Raw genomic sequence first — 19,234 nt, forward strand, 5'->3', positions numbered from 1 at the left:
AGCAATTCCATAGATTACATTTTTAAACCAAAGCAACATACAGATTGCCTAAATCACTTATCTTTCTCATAAAGAACCTGGCTAACACCTTTTACCCCTTTTTAATCCAAACAAGGTTGGCTTCATCACATGTTGTTCAGTAGTTTATTAGCTTTTTCCTTTTAATAAAATTACAGAACAAAAACAAACAAACAATGAGATCTGATTAGCTTTTCAAGTTATGACCATTACACGCATTGTCTCATAATATCAGTAACTGAGCTGAAATTCTTGTTTGTAGGCTACATATAACATACAACAGAAAATAAATGCATAAGTTCAAAAGTTATACATTCAAAAGTTACTTAAAATGGTTCTAGCATTAAGGTCTCTTCAGCAAGGTGATAATGCTGCAACCATCTTAAGTCTGGATGAACTAAGATTACTTTGAGTGGCAGGGATCCCCTGCAATTGCTCAATTGCAGATTCACAGCAGTGAAACCACGACTCAATATAGCCTGCCAACAGACTGAATCTTCAAAGATTTTTATTTGCTGTAGGACTTGAGTCCATCCATTGGTGCCCATCTTGATCACTGAGATTTCAGAACCCCAGTATCAGAAGGGCCTCACACAGACGGAAAACACTTCCATGGAAAATGCTAACATCAATCATATCCCTCTAACGTGATAATCTACCATTAAATTGTTGAGCTGGGTAATTGAGTCATACACTGAGACATCATTATATAGCCTGGGTCTTGCATTATATTTAAATAATATCTTTCTGAAACTGTCTGGTACTTGAGGGTTCCAAGATCACACATAGCAACCAATCAATAATATATTGCAATAGGATTTATATCTTCTTAGACCAAAACTTTGATGATGAATGCACAATTATAGCAAGACTAAGGGAATCAAAAACATGAGTTATGTCCACAATATTGGGACAGTAAAGCCAAAACTGTCATTATTGCTTTACAGTTTGCATTTGTAAGCATTAGATTAAGAAGACAGACTAAAAGGTACAGTACAATACATATTTCTTCTTTTGGATATTTCATACTGTATATATATATGTGACTATATTAGGACAAAAACATTTTGGGTTCAACTCAGTGATTTCAAGTAATAACTAGTTCTGAAACACACTCACTTTATGTAGATTTCAGTGTAAAAGTGAATATTGGTTGCATGTGGCTTTGAATCAATCACTGCATGATGTCTGTAAAATGATGTAACCAAATACTGCGTAATAATTTTAGATCCTTTTATGAAGGAAACATTTGAGTTCCCACCTATTCCTGAGATCTTCTGACTAATTTTTTTTTTCCCAATCATGTAAAATACATGCTTAATTGTATTTAAAGTTGGAAATTGACTTGGCCAGTCCAAGACTGCATTTTTCTGTCTTGATGATATTTGTTGTATTGGTTCATTGTCAGTGCATGTTGAAGAACCACCCATTAAGAAAGGAAGCATGTTTTTCCACATAATGTTTAACGTATGTGACGAAATGTTTAATGTAAACATTAGTATGCTGCTGGCATCACTAACTATAATAAAGAATCAATAAAGACAAGTGGAACATACTGTACACTGTACAAGCTGATAACAACCCACATTTGATCTTACCAGCCAACTGTTGTAAATGAAACATTAAAATAATACTTAGTATTGATAATTCAGAAGTATATACGAAACTCAATATGACATATAATCAGAAATACGTATTTAGTTTGAATAGATGCCTTGACTTCCTCTCAAACTACCAATGAATGCTCTCTGGGTCAGGACGTACACATATTACTGTGCACTATATTGATGTGAAGAACAATAGGCAGTGGTCTGGAAACTTAATTTGCCCAGACCAACCTAATTTCATCCAGGCTTTATGAGCAAATCCCAAAGTTTCAGTGGAATGAAATGTACAGTAACCTACACACTAAATATAACCACATAAAATGTGTCACCAGCAGGATTCACCAGGGATAACCCTCAGCCTAATCTCATAAAAAGGTGGAAACTTTAGAATCATCCTGCATCTCTTCACCAATACTACAAATCTGGCCTGAGCAAAACTATTATGATTTGATATTACTACTACCAGATCACATTCTTTCAGACATGGGATAATACACATAAATTTGCCTGTCCGCAGTACGAAAGAAAAAAAACACATCAAGACAGTCTGTATACTTTTCTGGGACAAGGAGCTATGTGTGAGCAGAGTATGCTTTAAGCCCAGCTAAAACTTCAAATCATGACCTAAAGATTTAATATAGCTTCAAATATGTCACTACATTTATTTTCTGTTTTATAGAAAAAGCATTAAAAACATACTTTTTAGAAAAAAAAAAGTGTTATTTTAGATGCCTTCCACGTTGTTCTGGTAGTGCAATGTTCACAATGTCCACTTTCATTGTAAGTTCAGCATCAATGGCAGCCTGAGATACAAAGGGGGAAATAAAATCCAATTAAACATTTCCACAGACTTAACAATCGATAGTACAGGCAGCATCACGCTACGTAAACAATTTAGACAGATGCAATGAACAGCATGCAAGCATACCTGAGCTCACTGACAACAATGTTGATCAAATGTTGATTAGGCAATGCTTTATTCAAGTCATTTTATGAATTGCCTTATGTTTAACATCTAAAATTAGGTTTTGTAACTGAAAGTCCTGATCTTGTATTGCTATTTCATGATAATACATTCAATTAATGGTTTTAAGATTCCGTATGAACCAGTACACATGCAAGCTTCTCCATATCACAGTCATTATTAAGAAGAGGGGGGTGAGGGGTATCAACACCTACTGTATATGAGCAATGTTTCAAACCACTTTGGCATACTATCTTCTCTAAACTCACTGCCCTCACTTACACATCTAAACGTGAGGGAAAAATGATGAAGTAAACAACACGGCCCACTATGGATTATTTATAGACTGCCCACCCCTCTATAAATGACAATTAGCACTGCTGTGAATGTTTAGCGGATGGACCTTTTCCACCACAACCAGCTGGTTCACGTGAAAGGATGTGGCATCTCCAGTCTATCTGATCCACAGTAATAAAACCTTATAGGCCACAAATTTAACTTTTGGCATAAAACTTATATTTACCCAAATAACATGCACATCAAACATTCCACTAACAAAAATACAATTATCTCCCACCATTGCACTAATTACTAAATGCACACAAGTGATATACATAAATATCAAGTGTGGGACAACCCTGTGATCAACACGTATTTTGAATGGCCACTCAACACAAAAGCTATAAAGCATGGGTTTTTAAACCTAGTGCTGGAGAGTTATAATCTCATTAGGCTCACTACTAAATCACCTGTTAGATAAAGATTAGAAGCACTTGCTTATGTTACCCATCCAACAAGCATGTAAGCTGTTCAATGAGGAACTTCTGGTCTGTGAGGGCTAAAGATGTTCTGATTTGTATTCTAAATCATGTAATTGATCAAACCCTTCTTTAACTGATCCTAATAAATTGTTCCAGGTCTTTTGGAATTATTTCATAGTTAGTTACAAAACCTGCTGGACAAGAGCTCTCCAGGGTTAGGGTTGGAAACTAAGGAAAACGTGGTCAAATACTTTACTCACAACAAGAAATTAATTTTTGCATGTTATTTGCCATTACGTACATGCTATATAATCTTTTGTGTGTTACTTTGAAGCAGTATCTCTTAAATTAGAAAAAGATAAACTAAGATCCAAAAGATGTGGATTAGCTGAACTCTATTGGTGTCAACAACATGACACACAGAAGCTGAATCCCTCTCAATGGTCTTTGTATTTATGACTTGTACTTTTTGTTATTAAATATAATTTCCCATGAAATAGTAAAAAAATAGAAACAGCTTTAGCAGGTTAGGCACCTCAGGTAACTCAGAGATACAAAGACATACCAGTTCTCTTTTAGCTTCTTCAATTTTTACTTGAGCAAGAGATGGATTCTGTGAAGACAAATACAAGGAGAGTGTGATCAGTGGATTATATTAATATATTAGTAAAATATTTCTATAGTTGCATTTAAATACATTAACACTCTCAAGTCCTTCATGGACCAATTAATAATTATATTAATAATAATAATAATAATAATAATAATAAAAACTTTATTTTATATAAAAGGTGGCTTCTCATAGTGCTTTACAGGATGGCAATAACAATAAATAAGAAGACTACAACAATAAATAAGAAGATTTCACAAGATAGGACACAATTATAATTTCAACAATACAACAGTAACAATAGAGGAGACCGTGGAAGGTGGTATTGAGAAGAGCAGAGGGGTGAAGAATGGAACCAGTTAAGTAAAGGCTTTTCTGAAGAAGAAGGTTTTGAGTCTGGATTTGAAGGAGTTTAGAGAAGGTGACTCTCTGATATCCTTGGGCAAAGAGTTCCAGAGCCTGTGGGCATAGCAGGAGAAGGCCCTGTCGCCCATACAATGTACACGGGCTTGGGGGACAGTAAGGAGGGCAGAATTTGAAGAGCGGAGGTTGGGAGGTGGGGAGTAGGGCGATAAAAGTTCAGACAGGTATTGAGGTGCCAAGCCATGTAAAGCCTTAAGGTGAGCATGAAGGTTTTAAAGTCTACGCGGAATTTGACCGGAAGCCAGTGCAAGGACTCCAGGATAGGAGTAATGTGAACACTTGCACTAAACCTGGTCAGGATTCTGCAGGTTCGACATACTGCAGCTTGTTCAGAGTAGATTTAAATACCCCAGGGAGTAGAGCATTGCAGTAGTCAATTCGAGAGAATACAAATATGTTGATCAGCTTTTCAGCCACAGTTAATGATAGCATAGGGCGTAGTCTTGCGATATTTCTAAGGCGAAAAAAAGATGTTTTGACAGTATGCTGTACATGTGGGTCAAATGTTAAGCCAGAATCAAATATAACCCCAAGGTTTTTCAATTTTGATTGAAGCTCAAGTACAGAGCCATCTACAGATAGGGTTACAGGACTGGCTTTATGAAGTTGATGGGGGGTACCAATAAGCATGACTTCAGTCTTGTCACAGATCAGATGACGGAAGTTTTGAGTCATCCATATTTTTATGTCAGAGATGCAATTAGATAGAATAGAGACAGCCACATCAGTGTCGGGTTCGGTATGGATGTATATTTGAGTATCGTCAGCATAAAAATGAAAGCTGAGGCCATGTGATCTTAAAAGCTGACCAAGTGGGAACATGTAAATGCTGAAGAGCAAGGGGCCCAGTATTGAGCCCTGGGGGACACCAGACTTGACAAGACCAATTTCAGACCTGTACCCATTGAGAGAGACAAAGTGACAGCGATCAGTGAGGTAAGACTTAAACCATTTGAGGGCAGTGTCAGAGACTCCAAACACAGTCTCGAGACGAGAAAGTAAGATGTTATGGTCAACAGTGTCAAAGGCAGCACTGAAATCAAAAAGGATAAGTATGGAAAGAGAACCAGAATCAGAAGCTATTAGGAGATCGTTGGTGACTTTGACTAGGGCGGTTTCTGTGCTGTGAAGTTGACGGAAGCCAGATTGGAGGGGTTCGAAAAGGTTGTTTGTCATGAGGTGGTTATGTAACTGAAGTGTGACAGCACGTTCTAGAATTTTAGAGAGAAAGGGTAAGTTGGAGATGGGGCGAAAGTTGTTAAGATTGTCGAGAGCCATGTTAGGCTTAATTAATTAATATACAGTTACAGGCAGGCACAATGCATTCAAGTTTTGTTCACATAATTTTCATAATGTTTGACACAGTTTAACATGATTAACAAAAAAGTATGATGTCATTAGAACAACCATGGGACTCATTCACAAAAGCTTCTCATGTGATAAGGTGCACCTTATAGTAGTAGAAACCTTTGTGCTAGTGGCCTTATGTACCAAACAATTTAATGTGTTAGGCAATTCTGAAAATAGTAAGGATCCAAACCCCCAATGTTATATAGATTTCACGCACACAAGAGTGAAAGGATGATTTCTTACAGGTGTTAAGTCAAGATAGGACTCCAGCTTCTTTTTCAGTGGTACAGTCTCTTGTTTTAGCTTGGCTAATTTCTGCGAAGGGAAATTTAACAGATTTGAAAAATTCCAACATGCCAGTAAATGTCTGTATGCGTGCATGCGCAATAATCATTAGTATGATTTATTCTTTTTTCCTTTTAAACTTTTTGTACAGGCAGTGTGTTTTGTACTATAAGATCTTTATTTTTTCCCCAAATAGGTTTAAAAAGGAAATAGGCAAGAGTGCAAAAGCAATGTAGAAATAAGGACATAGTCGCAAATAAAATTAATATATAATATATTTTATATAATCTACTACTAAGGATAGTGGATCCTAATATCGATCCTTGTAGTGCTTCACATACACAAATTCAAGACTCGAATGTGAGAATGTAGCCCTTATCTGTACTGTAATGTTTTTTAACAACTAACCTAAGTTTTTAAACAAAGTACAACAATTACCTAAAAAGCTTACTGCATGCAATTTAAGAATTAATCTTTTATGGGGAAAAAAATGTTTTCAAAAGCTGTATGAACATCTAAACATAAAATAAGTGATTAGCCACCAACCTGAATGCAGTCAAATATCAGTGTTAAGCAGTTTTGTGCTACTTAGGGTCTATGAAAATGTTGATTAATGTGTAACTTTAAATTCCACATAGTTTTGAAGAATTGTGAAATATTTTACCTCTGAAAGTTCTACGATTGCCTGGTGAGTTAAGGAAGGCTCCATCCCAGTAGCAGACAACTGATCCTGTAGGGAGACCCCCAAAAAAGATAAATAAGATAGATAAATAAAAAAAGATAATAAACACTGTTACTGTTTATTGGGAATTGGCTATTGAGGTGTCATAATATAAGAAACATGGTCAGCACCTGGCTAGTGTTAACATTTCCAGTTCTCAGGAGCTTCAAAGCAAAGTGGTGTTTGCTGAGATGTAGGGCTCTGAGATTCACGAATCAAAGCAATCATAAAGTTTATACTGGTTAACCTTAGGGCTTAGTGTATTAGGAACACAGTGTAAAACAGGCAGGTTCAGATAGAAAAGATAGAAGACTTGGGACAAGACAAAGACAGAGCCAAGTGAGGAAAGTCCTTGTTCCGATCAGCCATTAAGACCAGAGTTGAGTTAAGTATTTGAATCGTGTTCAAGAGAGCTTCACATTCTCTTGTTTTTAGGAAACATTGATGTCCTATATTAAGGATCCCTTATTTGATGAGAGTCCGGATTAGCTGCATTTTTAGAAAAGGATAATAGGTTTCCCATTCACTTTGTAGCATCCAGATGTAAAGAGAGAGATTTAACTGTAGGTCATATTCTGTTGGTTTAGAAGCCAATTTCTCTCTCTTGTGGACCTGTAGAGGCGTTATATAGGATGGAAAACTTGCTAGCGGTCTGGGGTTTTTCTGAGTAGTCAGTACGTAGGCCTCTGTTTTCTTTACCACATTGACTCAGTACTTTCAATAAATGAACACCTGTTTTTCCTCTTTCCCTGTCATCCCCTAAACATTTCCCCTCTGTGTTTAGCCAGAACACAACTACAAAAAAACAGAAAAGAAATTGAGAGAGCAGTGATTAAAAAACACTTTCATATCAACTTTAGAAAGCAAGCCTTAACTGAAACAGTGGAGTAGTATCATTTCAATTTCACTGGTGTCTAGCCACACATACTGTACTAGAGAAATTATATTTGAATCCTACTGACCTCTGCTGTTTTTATTCTAAATGACAAGTCCTCAGATTTTGCTCTGAGAAAGTCCAGATTCTGGAGTCTGTTTTCAGCTCTAGCATTCTCTACTTCTTCAGATTCTTCAGTTTTAGTCAGGTCCCTAACAAAAAAGAAACATTTGACAGAATGTACAGGGGCATGCAATAGTGTTAAAAACAATATATGTCCTTGGTAAAACAGGAGATGAGAATCTTTTCCTAAAGGAAAAGATAAAACAGACAGGAATAAGTACAACAGCTAAACAGTGCTATTGGAAAGACACAAAATAGGTGAATAACTATGCATGAAGGTATCTCTTTGGAAATACAAAATGTTAACTACAATGTAGACCAAATGCCATTCCACTTACTCCTGTAAAGCCTTCCTCTGTACGATAGCAGCAGTGAGTTTTCTCCTCAGAATGGTGAGGTCCTGGTCCATTTGACGGTTTTTCTTTTCCACTGTCATAAGCTCTGCTGTCAGGTCATTCATGGCAGCTACAAAACTTAAAAAAAGACATACTGACATTACAGTGAGATTGATACTCCGTTTTGAATACTGCACAAAATTTAAGTAACTGATTAAAATGAATAAACTGACCAAAAAACCCCAGTTTATACACCCTGTAACTCAAAAACAGATTTAATCTCTCAAACTCTCTATCGGCTGTGGAGTCAAAGAAAATACATTAATTCAAAATAAAACTAAATTAATAAAATGCCCTACCTATTTTTGTAAGGGAATATTTGCTTATCAGGGTTTTCTTTTCCAAAAGCAGTGGCTACAATGTTTCAAACATTCAAGTAAAGAAATTGCCTGGACAAAATACTACACATTAGACTGATCTTTGAATAATAATCTATGTGAATCGTACATTTTAAGGCTCTTAAGCTTCCTTGGCTGTATAAATGGAGATCAGACAATAGAGTCTATTTAGATGTAGTGAGCAAAGTACATGTCACTTACAAATTTTACATCACTTACCAAAGACTGGTTTTAAGAGGAAACGTATCTCCCATTTTGAAGTACTGCGCAGTATATCCTGCTTTTAGAATTCACAACCAGTCATCAGAATTAATAATACTGAAGCCATAATTACTGGTGGAATTTATATGACCACTGATAGCCTAGCAACCAACAGCTAAATACTGTACACTGATAGGAATTTCCTGAGACACTGCCAGGAGCTACAGTATACTTCCAGAAAAGCAGCAGTTTCAGCACCTTACCACAGTCAAAGTGAATAATATGGTTAACTAATTAATCAGTCTCCAACATGGCTTTACTGCACACAGACTGTGTAAGCCAATCTACAAGATACTGAGCTGGCTAGGGGCCAGTAGCTAGACAAACGTACCCTTACTTATGACCTTCTGAAAAAACAATATTCCTGCACATTTCCACTATCAGTACAGATCAGACCATATATTTAATGGATCAGTGCCTTAGCCTTTTTGATAACAATGTATCCCATCTATAGACCCAGACTTAATCCTTGCTTTCAATTTACAGTCCTGCACAGTTAGGAAACAAGAACAAGAGACTATAGGAGCCCATTCAAATCATCCTGCTCATCAACACTTTTCAGAAAGGCTCCTAATGACACAGCATTAACAACAACAATGCCAAATGTCTTTAATTCCAGTTGTCCAAACAATTCCAACAGTGACAATAAGCTCTGTTACACAATAAATAAAACACGCTGTGCTGCATTTGATCTTTGTGCCACTCTGGTCATGTTAGTTGTACCTTGCCAGGGAGGTGTCTTTGGTGTTGAGGGCCACGGCACTGCCTTCCAGAACACTCAGATTACTAAAGGCCCTTTTAGACAAGCTGCTGGAAGACAACCCCACTGCCTGGAGCAGCAGATCCTGAACGTAACTTCCTGGAAAAACAAGACAGATTACAGATTCACCATGGTAACTTTTAAAGGGCATCATAAGAACTGGAAAATTGGTGTAAAGAAATTCACTAAACAAGACTTGACAGGCTATTTAGAGATATGTAAGAAAACTTTAGCTTCACAGCAGAACTGAGCAAAGCATAATTTCCCACTGACGAGAAATCATGAAAAGAAACATTGACAAATAAAATCCAAATCATACACTGCAGACTATCTATATCTACTATCTATACACTTCAAAAAATGTCTAAATGATTATTGTTATTTTTTGTGGTCGTCCATTTAAAAAAAAAAAGAAAATCACATAAAGAATCAAAATGGTAGAATAAAGAGTACCGAGGACACAAACAGTACTTCAGTTGAAGATGCCTGAGAAGCACTAGAACATAACTAGAAGTGTAAAGTCAATGTAGTCTTAAAATTATCAGCCTATTACAGGATAAACATCTACATAATATGACTATGATGGCGCACTAGACTGCATTTTTTTTATCCAGACTAATTTTTCAACACCCACTTGTTGCAAAGACAGTGACTGAATGACAGTCCTGACAGAGATACAGCTATAAAGGATTGTGACAGTTGAAGAAAATGTAGAACAAAGAAGTATGAGGAAATATGGACCTGACAAGGTAAACAGTTCTAAATTAATTGAAACTGACTACAGTTTTATAGATGATTTAATGTACTTGTCGATAGCCGAGTATGCACAAGAACACATTTAACATAAGATGGATTCCTTGATTATTGTGACTTGACTTACATGCCTACTGTAACTCTTAAGTCAAATTGTTAACTGGAGGTCCTATCAAGTCTTCAGCTACAGCTTTGCTATAACATAACAGAGAATTGCCAAAAAATCTAAAGTTTCTGTCTAATTCTGTTTCTCCATACTTAAAACCATGTATTACAGAAATTTACAACCCTGAAGAAAATAACCTATGCTAGCACTGAGTTATAGATTTAAGTAGAAAATATTTAGCTGGGTCTACCTTACTAAAGTTAAAGAGAATGTCTATTTTTATCATGAGGGAAAACACAATGTGACTCAGCCAATGAGAATTTTATTTTAAACCGATTACCCCTTCACCTAGAGTAAAGTTTCTGCTGCTGTTTTAATTCATTCATTCATTCATTATACTTCTACAGCACTTCATAAAGTTCTTAGTTTCAGACAAAATATTAATATTTTGACTTGGAATGCACAATACCGCATGCACATCCTTGTTCCTTGAAAAAGGTAGATATTAATATTATTCCCACTTTTGAAATATGCATTAAATAATGGCTAAACATGGAATAAGGACAATATTGTAGGTAGTCCTTGTACCACTACAAGTAAAAATCTTACTCCACAGACGGTTTCTGTAGGAGGTCGTCCATGAGCTCCTGCACTTCCACCTGGTGTACTTACCATCTGCACTATATTCAGCAGCTTGCTGTTTAAGATCCTCTAGAACCAGAGTCTCATCCTTGCATCTGGCCTCACTGCTCTGTGCCAGCTGGTACAGTACGTCTATAGTCCGACTGTTCACTTCATAATATGGTACTGGCTGGTCCCCAAATATCTTATTGAGCCACTGGGTAACCTAAGATATTAAATGAAGCAATTTGTTATTTGTAATTCAAAGGTATTTAAACGAGGCATAAACATAGGACATTTTAAGATGAAGGTGTAGAAAGTACGTTTTTTTTACCAGAGTATATGCTAACTTGAATGCTAGGTTGAAAGAACACAAATCATTCCTAGAATTCCTAGTAGGAAACAACTTCTGTTTGCTAACGATACATTAAGTGATTGGAGTTATTGAAACAAATAACAAATGTAAACTATTTCTTTTATTCACAACTCCATATGTAACCTTATTTATAAATAACTGCATTTAAAAGCGGGTAACTCGGATGTTTAAAGTGCGCTACAGAAATTCCCAGATTCAGCTATTTGCTTATTTCACACCCTTATAACTGGTACAGTAGCGTTGCTTTCTTTTTTAAACGTAAGCAAAGACTGCTACATTAATGTTAACTGCAACGAAAGTGGGGGAAAAAATGTCAGCTAAATTGCCGATTAAAGATAAATGAACGTCTCCTACACCGAAATCAAGAGATTTTTTTTTAGCTAAGGAATCAACATTACATATACATTTATACTAATCATGCACCGCATTAGACGGTTTGCATACCTTGGTCGTCTTTTCGCACATATTAACATTCGGTAAAACCTAAAAACAAATTTATAAAATCTACCCACACACTATAGCTAACACCTCCAATAATGCAACACGACCGACAGTTTGTTATTTCCTGGTCTCCCGCCTTGAAGTTTCTTTTCTGTGCGGATGTGAGACCCATGTAAATGATTGGTGTTTCGGAAATCTCAACCCAATCAGCAACGTCCTCTACTTCTGCTGCATTCAAGTTTGTTGGAGCTGCAGCGAGCGAGCTGGCGCCGCCAGCAGGACAAGAGATGGAACAGTTTCGTAGATATCAATTAGAAACATCACTGGTTTCTTTATTAATCTCACTGTATTGTGACTGTTTAAAACATCATTTTTTTATCGTTATTTAAGAGGAGTGTTGAAGACAGCATCTAAAAATGTGATATTGCTGTTTTAAAAGCATCACTTTTTTTAAATCTGAGTTAATATACAGTGCTTTACACAGCATTGCCAAATCAGAAGTGGCCTATTGTATTCACCATTGCAAATCTAATATTGCTGTAATGAAAGATCACCTTTGTCGTTGCACAGATGTAGTCAAGCTGTAACTATAGAGTAGTGTTTTTCTGAAGATGCATAGAGCTATCAAGATACAAGCAAGCTTGCAAAGCTGTAATATGCACATAGCTACCCATGAGACTGGCACTAGTGTCTGGAAGTAATTGTTTGACCAGCATAAATGTTCTGTAACGTCCTCACTCGTAATCCGAGTGGTTATTGTTAATTATTTTTATACTGTGCATATTAAGTGTATTATTGTACACGCTAAGCGAAACTATGCATAACCATTTGCTCTTGTTTTTAAGTGTATTACTTGATTACACTTGCATTCGGGTGTGGACCCCGTCACCACCGCAACACATATCTATGCCTTTTAATCCATATCTTATTTTATTCGCTTTATTGACTTAATGATTTTGGAAGAAGTGGTTACTTTATGTTAATCGGGCAGCAACGTTATGCTAGTCTTCCTTGCTTTATGCGCTCCGTAAAATTAATTTCAGTGCTTATAAACGTATTACATGTTTTGTGTACGTTCTCACTTCGGAAATGTGATACAACCCAAATTATTGAAATGCAACTGTATCCACAAAAACTCGAATCTGGGTGTGACAACTGCAATTTAAATGTACGTTATTTTCCTGCTAATATGTACTGTTCCACCATAAAATAAATTAAAATATCTATAGCAGCTCGATCACTGCAATAATATATTACATTACTTATATTAAGTCACATATTAATTTTATATTAATCAAATATTAGGCTAATTTTCCACATCTTCAGACGTCGTATGAACCTTGTTTTTTGAGAAATCGTTTAATTTACCATAAAGTAAATATGCACTTTAAAAGTGATAAAGTATTTCGAACGTGGTTCCACTTCTGAGCTGTCAACATCTCTACATCTCCCCGCCCTCGCGACCTAAACACAAGGTGACTGAAGCAGGACTTCGTGTCCTAACGGACACACCCGAAGACAAAGGAGTCAATCACTTATTTAAAAATAATAATATATGAGAATAATCTAGAAATGATTAGATTATTGGATGAAGTACGTACGGGAATTTTAAAGATTTGTCCCATTTGTGAAAAAATACATAAAATTGGGCATGCAGAGAAGTACTTCCGGGTCATAGGTAACTATCCTATACAGCCCCGGCGCTACACCTCCATCTTCTTCACTCCGCACTGCGAGCTACAGCCGGCCGGTGGAGGAGGTTAAACCAGACAACGTAGTGCAAGATGCTGTCAGTCCGTGTTGCAGCCGCTCTCGCCCGGTCTCTTCCAAGGCGGGCCGGATTTGTAAGCAATATAGTTTCTGTTTTTCCCCGTTTCTGATCCGTTTATCTTCCTAAGGTTATGCGTAATCTTCTATATCCTGAATGTCAGTGAATGGAGAGGACATGTAAAGCTATGAAGGCCGCCATGTTGTACTTGGGGCCTGAAGTAGCCAACGGAGTAGTGCATGACTTTGAAACCTCTACATGTTGCTTGGTTTAGGCGTTTTGGTTATTGCGTTCATTCCTGCCTCCCCATTTAATTTCTGATCGCTTACGTTATTTGATTTCACATTTGTTAACCCATCAGAAAAGCTGAATTTTCACTTGTCTCATTGAATGTCATAACTATGAAGGTCAGGGCCTCACGGTGTCTGCAGCTTTTAGAACACCGTTTTGCAGAAAATGCGCCCTTGATGCTGCATTTAATGGCTTGACGTCTTGTGCAAATATTAACAATTTGTCCAAGCGCAATTACAGCTGTTTATTTTAGGGAAAATGTAGCTTAGTTAAGTAACAAAAGTGCAGATTGCGAATAGTCAGTCTTCATTGGACTAACGATCTGATATTATTAAATCATTTTCGTTTAAATTTAGGAAACTAATAGATTGTAAATACATTTGATAACGATTATTGACATTCTTTGGATGAAGACTTTATACAGAAACGTAAACATTGGCGTTGTGGGCCCGTCTTTTTTTCTTTTCGTATGGTTTTTGAATGAGCGAAAGCATGTGCAGTGTTTTATTTTCAGGCAATTGTAAAAGCTTCATCAGATAGTATTGTCCGAAGTTCGTCTTGGAATTTGAACTACTTCCGTACTTGCAATTAGCTAAACATGTTGGGTGTAGATTTTGATTTAGCGCTTGCCTCTGCGTTGACTAAGCTTACGGATTGGATAGTGCATTACCGGGGTATATGAATTTAACTCTTCTCATTCGTCAGGTAGCCTAACATAATTTGATGTTTAACTGTTTATCTTTTCAGGTTTCCAAAAATACTGTAGCTGCTGCTTGTGTAGGTGTCAAGAATCTACACACCACTACCCCATGGCTACAGAAGACAGGTCTGTACTGCTGTGTTGATGAAGAATGATCTTGCACAGTACACTATAGCTGTCTCTTGGCTGTTTTGTATGGCTTTAAATAATTTATTTTGGTTTTTGTGATGAATGGAAGTTACTGTGTCTTACAAATAATGGTTGCAAACAAGCGGAGGCCATTTGGTCAGTTTAGCTCACTTGTTTTTTTTAGTAGTTAATTGATCTGGGGATTGAATCTCATCTACTTGTTTCTTAGGAAAACCCAAGTCAAACTATGGCAATGGCTTCCACACTCCTACAACCCCCCGGTCTCTTAAATGCATTTTTTGCCCGATAAACATAAACATTAGCATTAAAGGAAAGATGGATAATGCACCTTCTGTTTTGAATATCTGGATTGTCGTCAGATTTGTAGAATAGTATGATTTGTACTACTTGGGCACAGGCACCTTGTGAAGATCTGTGTTCTGTGCAGTGATTTTGAGTTTAGGTTTGAGCAAAGCCTTCACTGTTCTTGTTACTGCACGACAGAACAAAACGTGTTTGTATTGCCTTAGGCACCGCGGAGGTATCCTCTATCCTGGAGGAGAAAATCCTGGGTGCGGACACAACTGCTGACCTGCAGGAGACCGGCCGTGTGCTGTCCATTGGAGATGGTATTGCCAGAGTGTATGGGCTCAGGAATGTGCAGGCTGAAGAGATGGTGGAATTCTCCTCTGGACTGAAGGTAATGACTGGAAAATCAGTGTGAGATTTTCAGCAAACCCTCTGAAGTTCAACTTTTTTTTCCTATAGAGGAAATATCGTTTTAATACTTTAGAGAAGCCTGTTTTCTAAGTGAAGACATTCACTGCAAAATCTCTCGCATTTAGTGGTGGGGCAATAGTCTATTTAAATGGATGTCTTGCCACTGTATCTTTTTTGTCTGAAAGTTTGTTTTCCTGCTTAAAGGGTATGTCTCTGAACTTGGAGCCTGACAACGTTGGTGTTGTAGTGTTTGGTAATGACAAGCTCATCAAAGAGGGTGACATCGTGAAGAGAACTGGAGCTATTGTTGATGTGCCCGTGGGGGAGGAGCTGCTTGGCCGCGTTGTTGATGCTTTGGGAAATGCCATTGATGGAAAGGTACATGTTTGGCTTCAATGTGTAGAGTTGCATATTAAAACCTTACTGTTCTAAGTAGATGTACAAGCTGGAATGGTAATGACCTTCACCGTTTTTACTGGTTAGCTCATTAAGTGGATACCATACATCAGGTTGATCGTCACTATGTCTAAGACCATTTTTTTCTGAAGCATGCTTTTGAAAGTTTTGTGTATAACTAGTAAATACTTTAGATTAAAATCCATTAGGAATATTCATTAAAGGTTAAATCTCCATCTCTTGTGGTTCTTCATAGACTTATTTCATGTCTGGAGAAATGTTTTAGGTATATAAATGATCCTTTAAAGATGCATGTTATAGTTATTCTTGCGTGTTCTTCTCCAGGGACCTCTGGGTGCAAAGATTCGCAGGAGAGTGGGGTTGAAGGCTCCTGGTATCATTCCCAGGATCTCTGTGCGGGAGCCCATGCAGACGGGAATCAAGGCTGTCGACAGCCTGGTGCCTATTGGACGTGGACAGCGAGAATTGATCATTGGAGACCGACAGACAGGGTAAGGTTTAAAACACCTTTACCTTTGGTTATCTAATACTAAAGATATAGCATTCAGTTACATACGGGGGAAGCCACCTTGCACCAGTACCGTTGGACCATAATGGTAACACACTTATGGGTTTAGGAACACGAAGCCAAGGTTTCTACTTGGTGTTCTTTCAGTTTATATTTAATTTCTGACTTATTTTCAGTGCTTTTGTTGCTTAAAGATTGATGAAGTTTGCAATTTCATACATAGGAAAACCGCCATTGCCATTGACACCATAATTAACCAGAAGAGGTTCAATGATGGGACAGATGAGAAAAAGAAGCTGTACTGCATCTATGTCGCCATTGGGCAGAAGAGATCCACTGTTGCTCAGCTTGTCAAGAGGCTCACCGATGCTGGTGAGTTATTTCTGATGTGGGAGGATTTGAATGTTTGACGAGACCTTTTCTGAGATGAGCTTTAAGCTGAAGCTGTGCTCTTGTAGATGCCATGAAGTACACCATTGTGGTATCTGCCACTGCCTCCGATGCGGCTCCCTTGCAGTACCTGGCTCCTTACTCTGGCTGCTCCATGGGAGAGTACTTCAGAGACAACGGCAAACACGCTCTCATCATCTATGATGACTTGTCCAAGCAGGTTAGTAAGCAAAGGATCTATGTGTATGGATCTCCTCTCTTATAGTATATTAAATGTCCCGTGCAAAAACAAAAGTATACCTCAAAACCATTTTTAATGAAGTAAGCAGTAGTACCTGTGGGCTCTGAATTTAATGAACAATACACATGGATTTGAGTATGGATCAACGTGCTTTCAAGGTCTGAGCCATTGTAACCATAGTTAAGACTTTTCTTGATCCAATATCTTTGAAGAAAGGAGGAAAGTTTAAATTGCACGTTCAAATGCTGGCTTGTTTCCTCGCAGGCTGTAGCCTACCGCCAGATGTCTCTGCTGTTGCGTCGTCCCCCTGGTCGCGAGGCATACCCCGGTGATGTGTTCTACCTGCACTCCCGTCTGCTGGAGAGAGCAGCTAAGATGAATGACAACTTTGGTGGTGGCTCCCTCACTGCCCTGCCTGTCATCGAGACTCAGGCTGGTGATGTGTCTGCCTACATTCCGACCAATGTCATTTCCATCACTGATGGCCAGGTCAGTATGCGACCAATGCTCATTTGTGCATCATGAGCGCATTCTAATTCCAGCTTAAAAGCTGGGAAAAAAATAATTGAAACCATTCCCACCATTCCTTTTTTCTGTTTGGTTTCCTAAGGTTATATTTTGAGAATTCGTGTTGGGGTGTGGGAGATACAATTGGAATTAAATTCCAAAAGGCTATCCAAGTGTTCTGGAAGTTCCTTTATTAAGAAGAAACAAGTTGCATATTAAAACTTTACTGTTGTAAGTAGTGTAAAGTTTCCAAATATTAAGTTGTAACTAACATTACAATTAAGTGGTTAAGAAACCTGAATTTCCACTACTACTCGATCCTGAAATAGAATCTACATTTCTTAAGACTTCCATAAGTAAATGCTTTAAGAGTAACTGGTTGCAATCTTGGGGACAGTGACTTTTAAACTTGTCCTTTCAGATCTTCCTGGAAACAGAGCTGTTCTACAAAGGTATCCGCCCTGCCATCAATGTCGGTCTGTCTGTGTCCCGTGTAGGATCTGCTGCCCAGACTAGAGCCATGAAGCAGGTTGGTCTTGGCCCTGAAAAAATGGGATATTCTGTGAAGTGATTCAGATGAGGTCTTGATGTCTGCAATTCTGTCACCAGGTGGCAGGAACCATGAAGCTGGAACTGGCTCAGTACCGTGAAGTGGCTGCCTTTGCCCAGTTTGGTTCAGATTTGGATGCTGCTACCCAGCAGCTGCTGAACCGAGGTGTCCGTCTGACCGAGCTGCTGAAGCAGGGGCAGTACTGTAAGTATCAGCCTTTCTGAAATTCTTAAAGTGCTTAGTGCAGTGAAGGAATAAAGTCCTCAGTCTTGTCCTTTGTAACATTTGCCACGTGGAATTTTTCTATGTGAACATCTTAAGAAATGTATGCATTTTTTTTCCCCACTTCAGGTCCCATGGCCATTGAGGAGCAAGTAGCTGTTATCTATGCTGGTGTCAGGGGCCACCTGGACAAACTGGAGCCCAGCAAGATCACCAAGTTTGAGAAGGTTTTCCTGCAACATATCCTCAGCCAGCATCAGGATCTGTTGGCCACAATCAGGTATGGGGCCTGGGTGGGCAAAGAACTAAACTTCATTTAGTTATGTCTGAAATAACACTGTGGATGAGAGCTTGTAAGATGGAATTCCATTGCTTGACCTTGTTTCACTACTTTTCCCTCAGGTGTTATGCTTTGTAAAATAGGTAGTTGGCATTGTAATGTCTGAAATCTGGGTGGAAATCGCCATGTTGGGTTGCTTGGCTTTCAAATCAAATACTTTTCTAGCTCTTGCTTATTTGTCTAAAACCAGGTGTGGTACAGCTGCATAGCTGAAGTGTATACATAAAGTTTGGGCTTTTGTAACAATGTAATATTAAAGAGGTGAGGCATTTTATTATTCAATACTAAAATATTTTTTCTCTCTCCTGTCAGGGCGGACGGCAAAATCTCAGAACAGGCAGATGCAAAATTGAAGGAGATTGTCCTGAATTTCCTGTCCACCTTTGATGCATAAATCCTGTTCTACTTACTGGTCGGCTGTTTTGTCAATGTTTGCATTGTGCTCCAGTTTAACTTTATATGAACTTTAACAATTAAGAAAGCACTTCATCAATGTACAGATTATTTCTCTCGGAGAATAAAGTGTTCCAACCCCAGGATGATGATCTTTGTTTTATTGGAACACAATGTATTGAATGTAGTGTGCACAAAACAGAATAAACATGACAGAACTTTGAGAGCAAGAAAGAGACTTGTAGATGGCATTAATGAAGATTAGGTGCTT

General features: G+C 37.9%; 2 protein-coding genes across 2 annotated transcripts; one reads left to right on the plus strand and one right to left on the minus strand.

Moving 5' to 3' along the window:
- Positions 1–130: 130 nt before the first annotated feature.
- On the minus strand, positions 131–11,948 carry haus1 (HAUS augmin-like complex, subunit 1). The gene is made up of 9 exons (XM_006627105.3): positions 11,791–11,948; positions 11,022–11,196; positions 9,454–9,589; positions 8,075–8,209; positions 7,702–7,825; positions 6,683–6,748; positions 5,977–6,048; positions 3,916–3,963; positions 131–2,428 (listed from the first exon to the last, which is right to left on the minus strand). Exons 1-9 carry the CDS (start codon positions 11,809–11,811, stop codon positions 2,345–2,347), a joined length of 861 nt encoding a protein of 286 aa, XP_006627168.1. The 5' UTR covers positions 11,812–11,948; the 3' UTR covers positions 131–2,344.
- A 1,546-nt stretch (positions 11,949–13,494) lies between these two features.
- On the plus strand, positions 13,495–19,106 carry atp5fa1 (ATP synthase F1 subunit alpha). The gene is made up of 12 exons (XM_006627103.3): positions 13,495–13,631; positions 14,594–14,672; positions 15,206–15,375; positions 15,600–15,773; positions 16,137–16,303; positions 16,544–16,692; positions 16,779–16,930; positions 17,216–17,440; positions 17,880–17,987; positions 18,068–18,212; positions 18,360–18,510; positions 18,883–19,106. The coding sequence occupies exons 1-12, from the start codon at positions 13,572–13,574 to the stop codon at positions 18,962–18,964; spliced, it is 1,662 nt and encodes a 553-aa protein (XP_006627166.1). The 5' UTR covers positions 13,495–13,571; the 3' UTR covers positions 18,965–19,106.
- Positions 19,107–19,234: the final 128 nt, after the last annotated feature.

Source organism: Lepisosteus oculatus, chromosome 3, assembly GCF_040954835.1.
Source record: "Lepisosteus oculatus isolate fLepOcu1 chromosome 3, fLepOcu1.hap2, whole genome shotgun sequence".
Lineage (NCBI taxonomy): Eukaryota > Metazoa > Chordata > Actinopteri > Semionotiformes > Lepisosteidae > Lepisosteus > Lepisosteus oculatus.

Coding starts and splice junctions, on each gene's coding strand:
- haus1 (XM_006627105.3), bottom strand. CDS start 11,811: ATGTGCGAAAAGACGACCAAG. Junction 8,210..9,453: donor AAAGACACCTCCCTGGCAAG/GTACAACTAACA, acceptor TCTTTTTTTAAG/TTTTGTAGCTGCCATGAATG. Junction 2,429..3,915: donor AAGAAGCTAAAAGAGAACTG/GTATGTCTTTGT, acceptor TTTGTATCTCAG/GCTGCCATTGATGCTGAACT.
- atp5fa1 (XM_006627103.3), top strand. CDS start 13,572: ATGCTGTCAGTCCGTGTTGCAGCCGCTCTCGCCCGGTCTCTTCCAAGG. Junction 17,441..17,879: donor TTTCCATCACTGATGGCCAG/GTCAGTATGCGA, acceptor TTGTCCTTTCAG/ATCTTCCTGGAAACAGAGCT. Junction 18,511..18,882: donor GATCTGTTGGCCACAATCAG/GTATGGGGCCTG, acceptor CTCTCCTGTCAG/GGCGGACGGCAAAATCTCAG.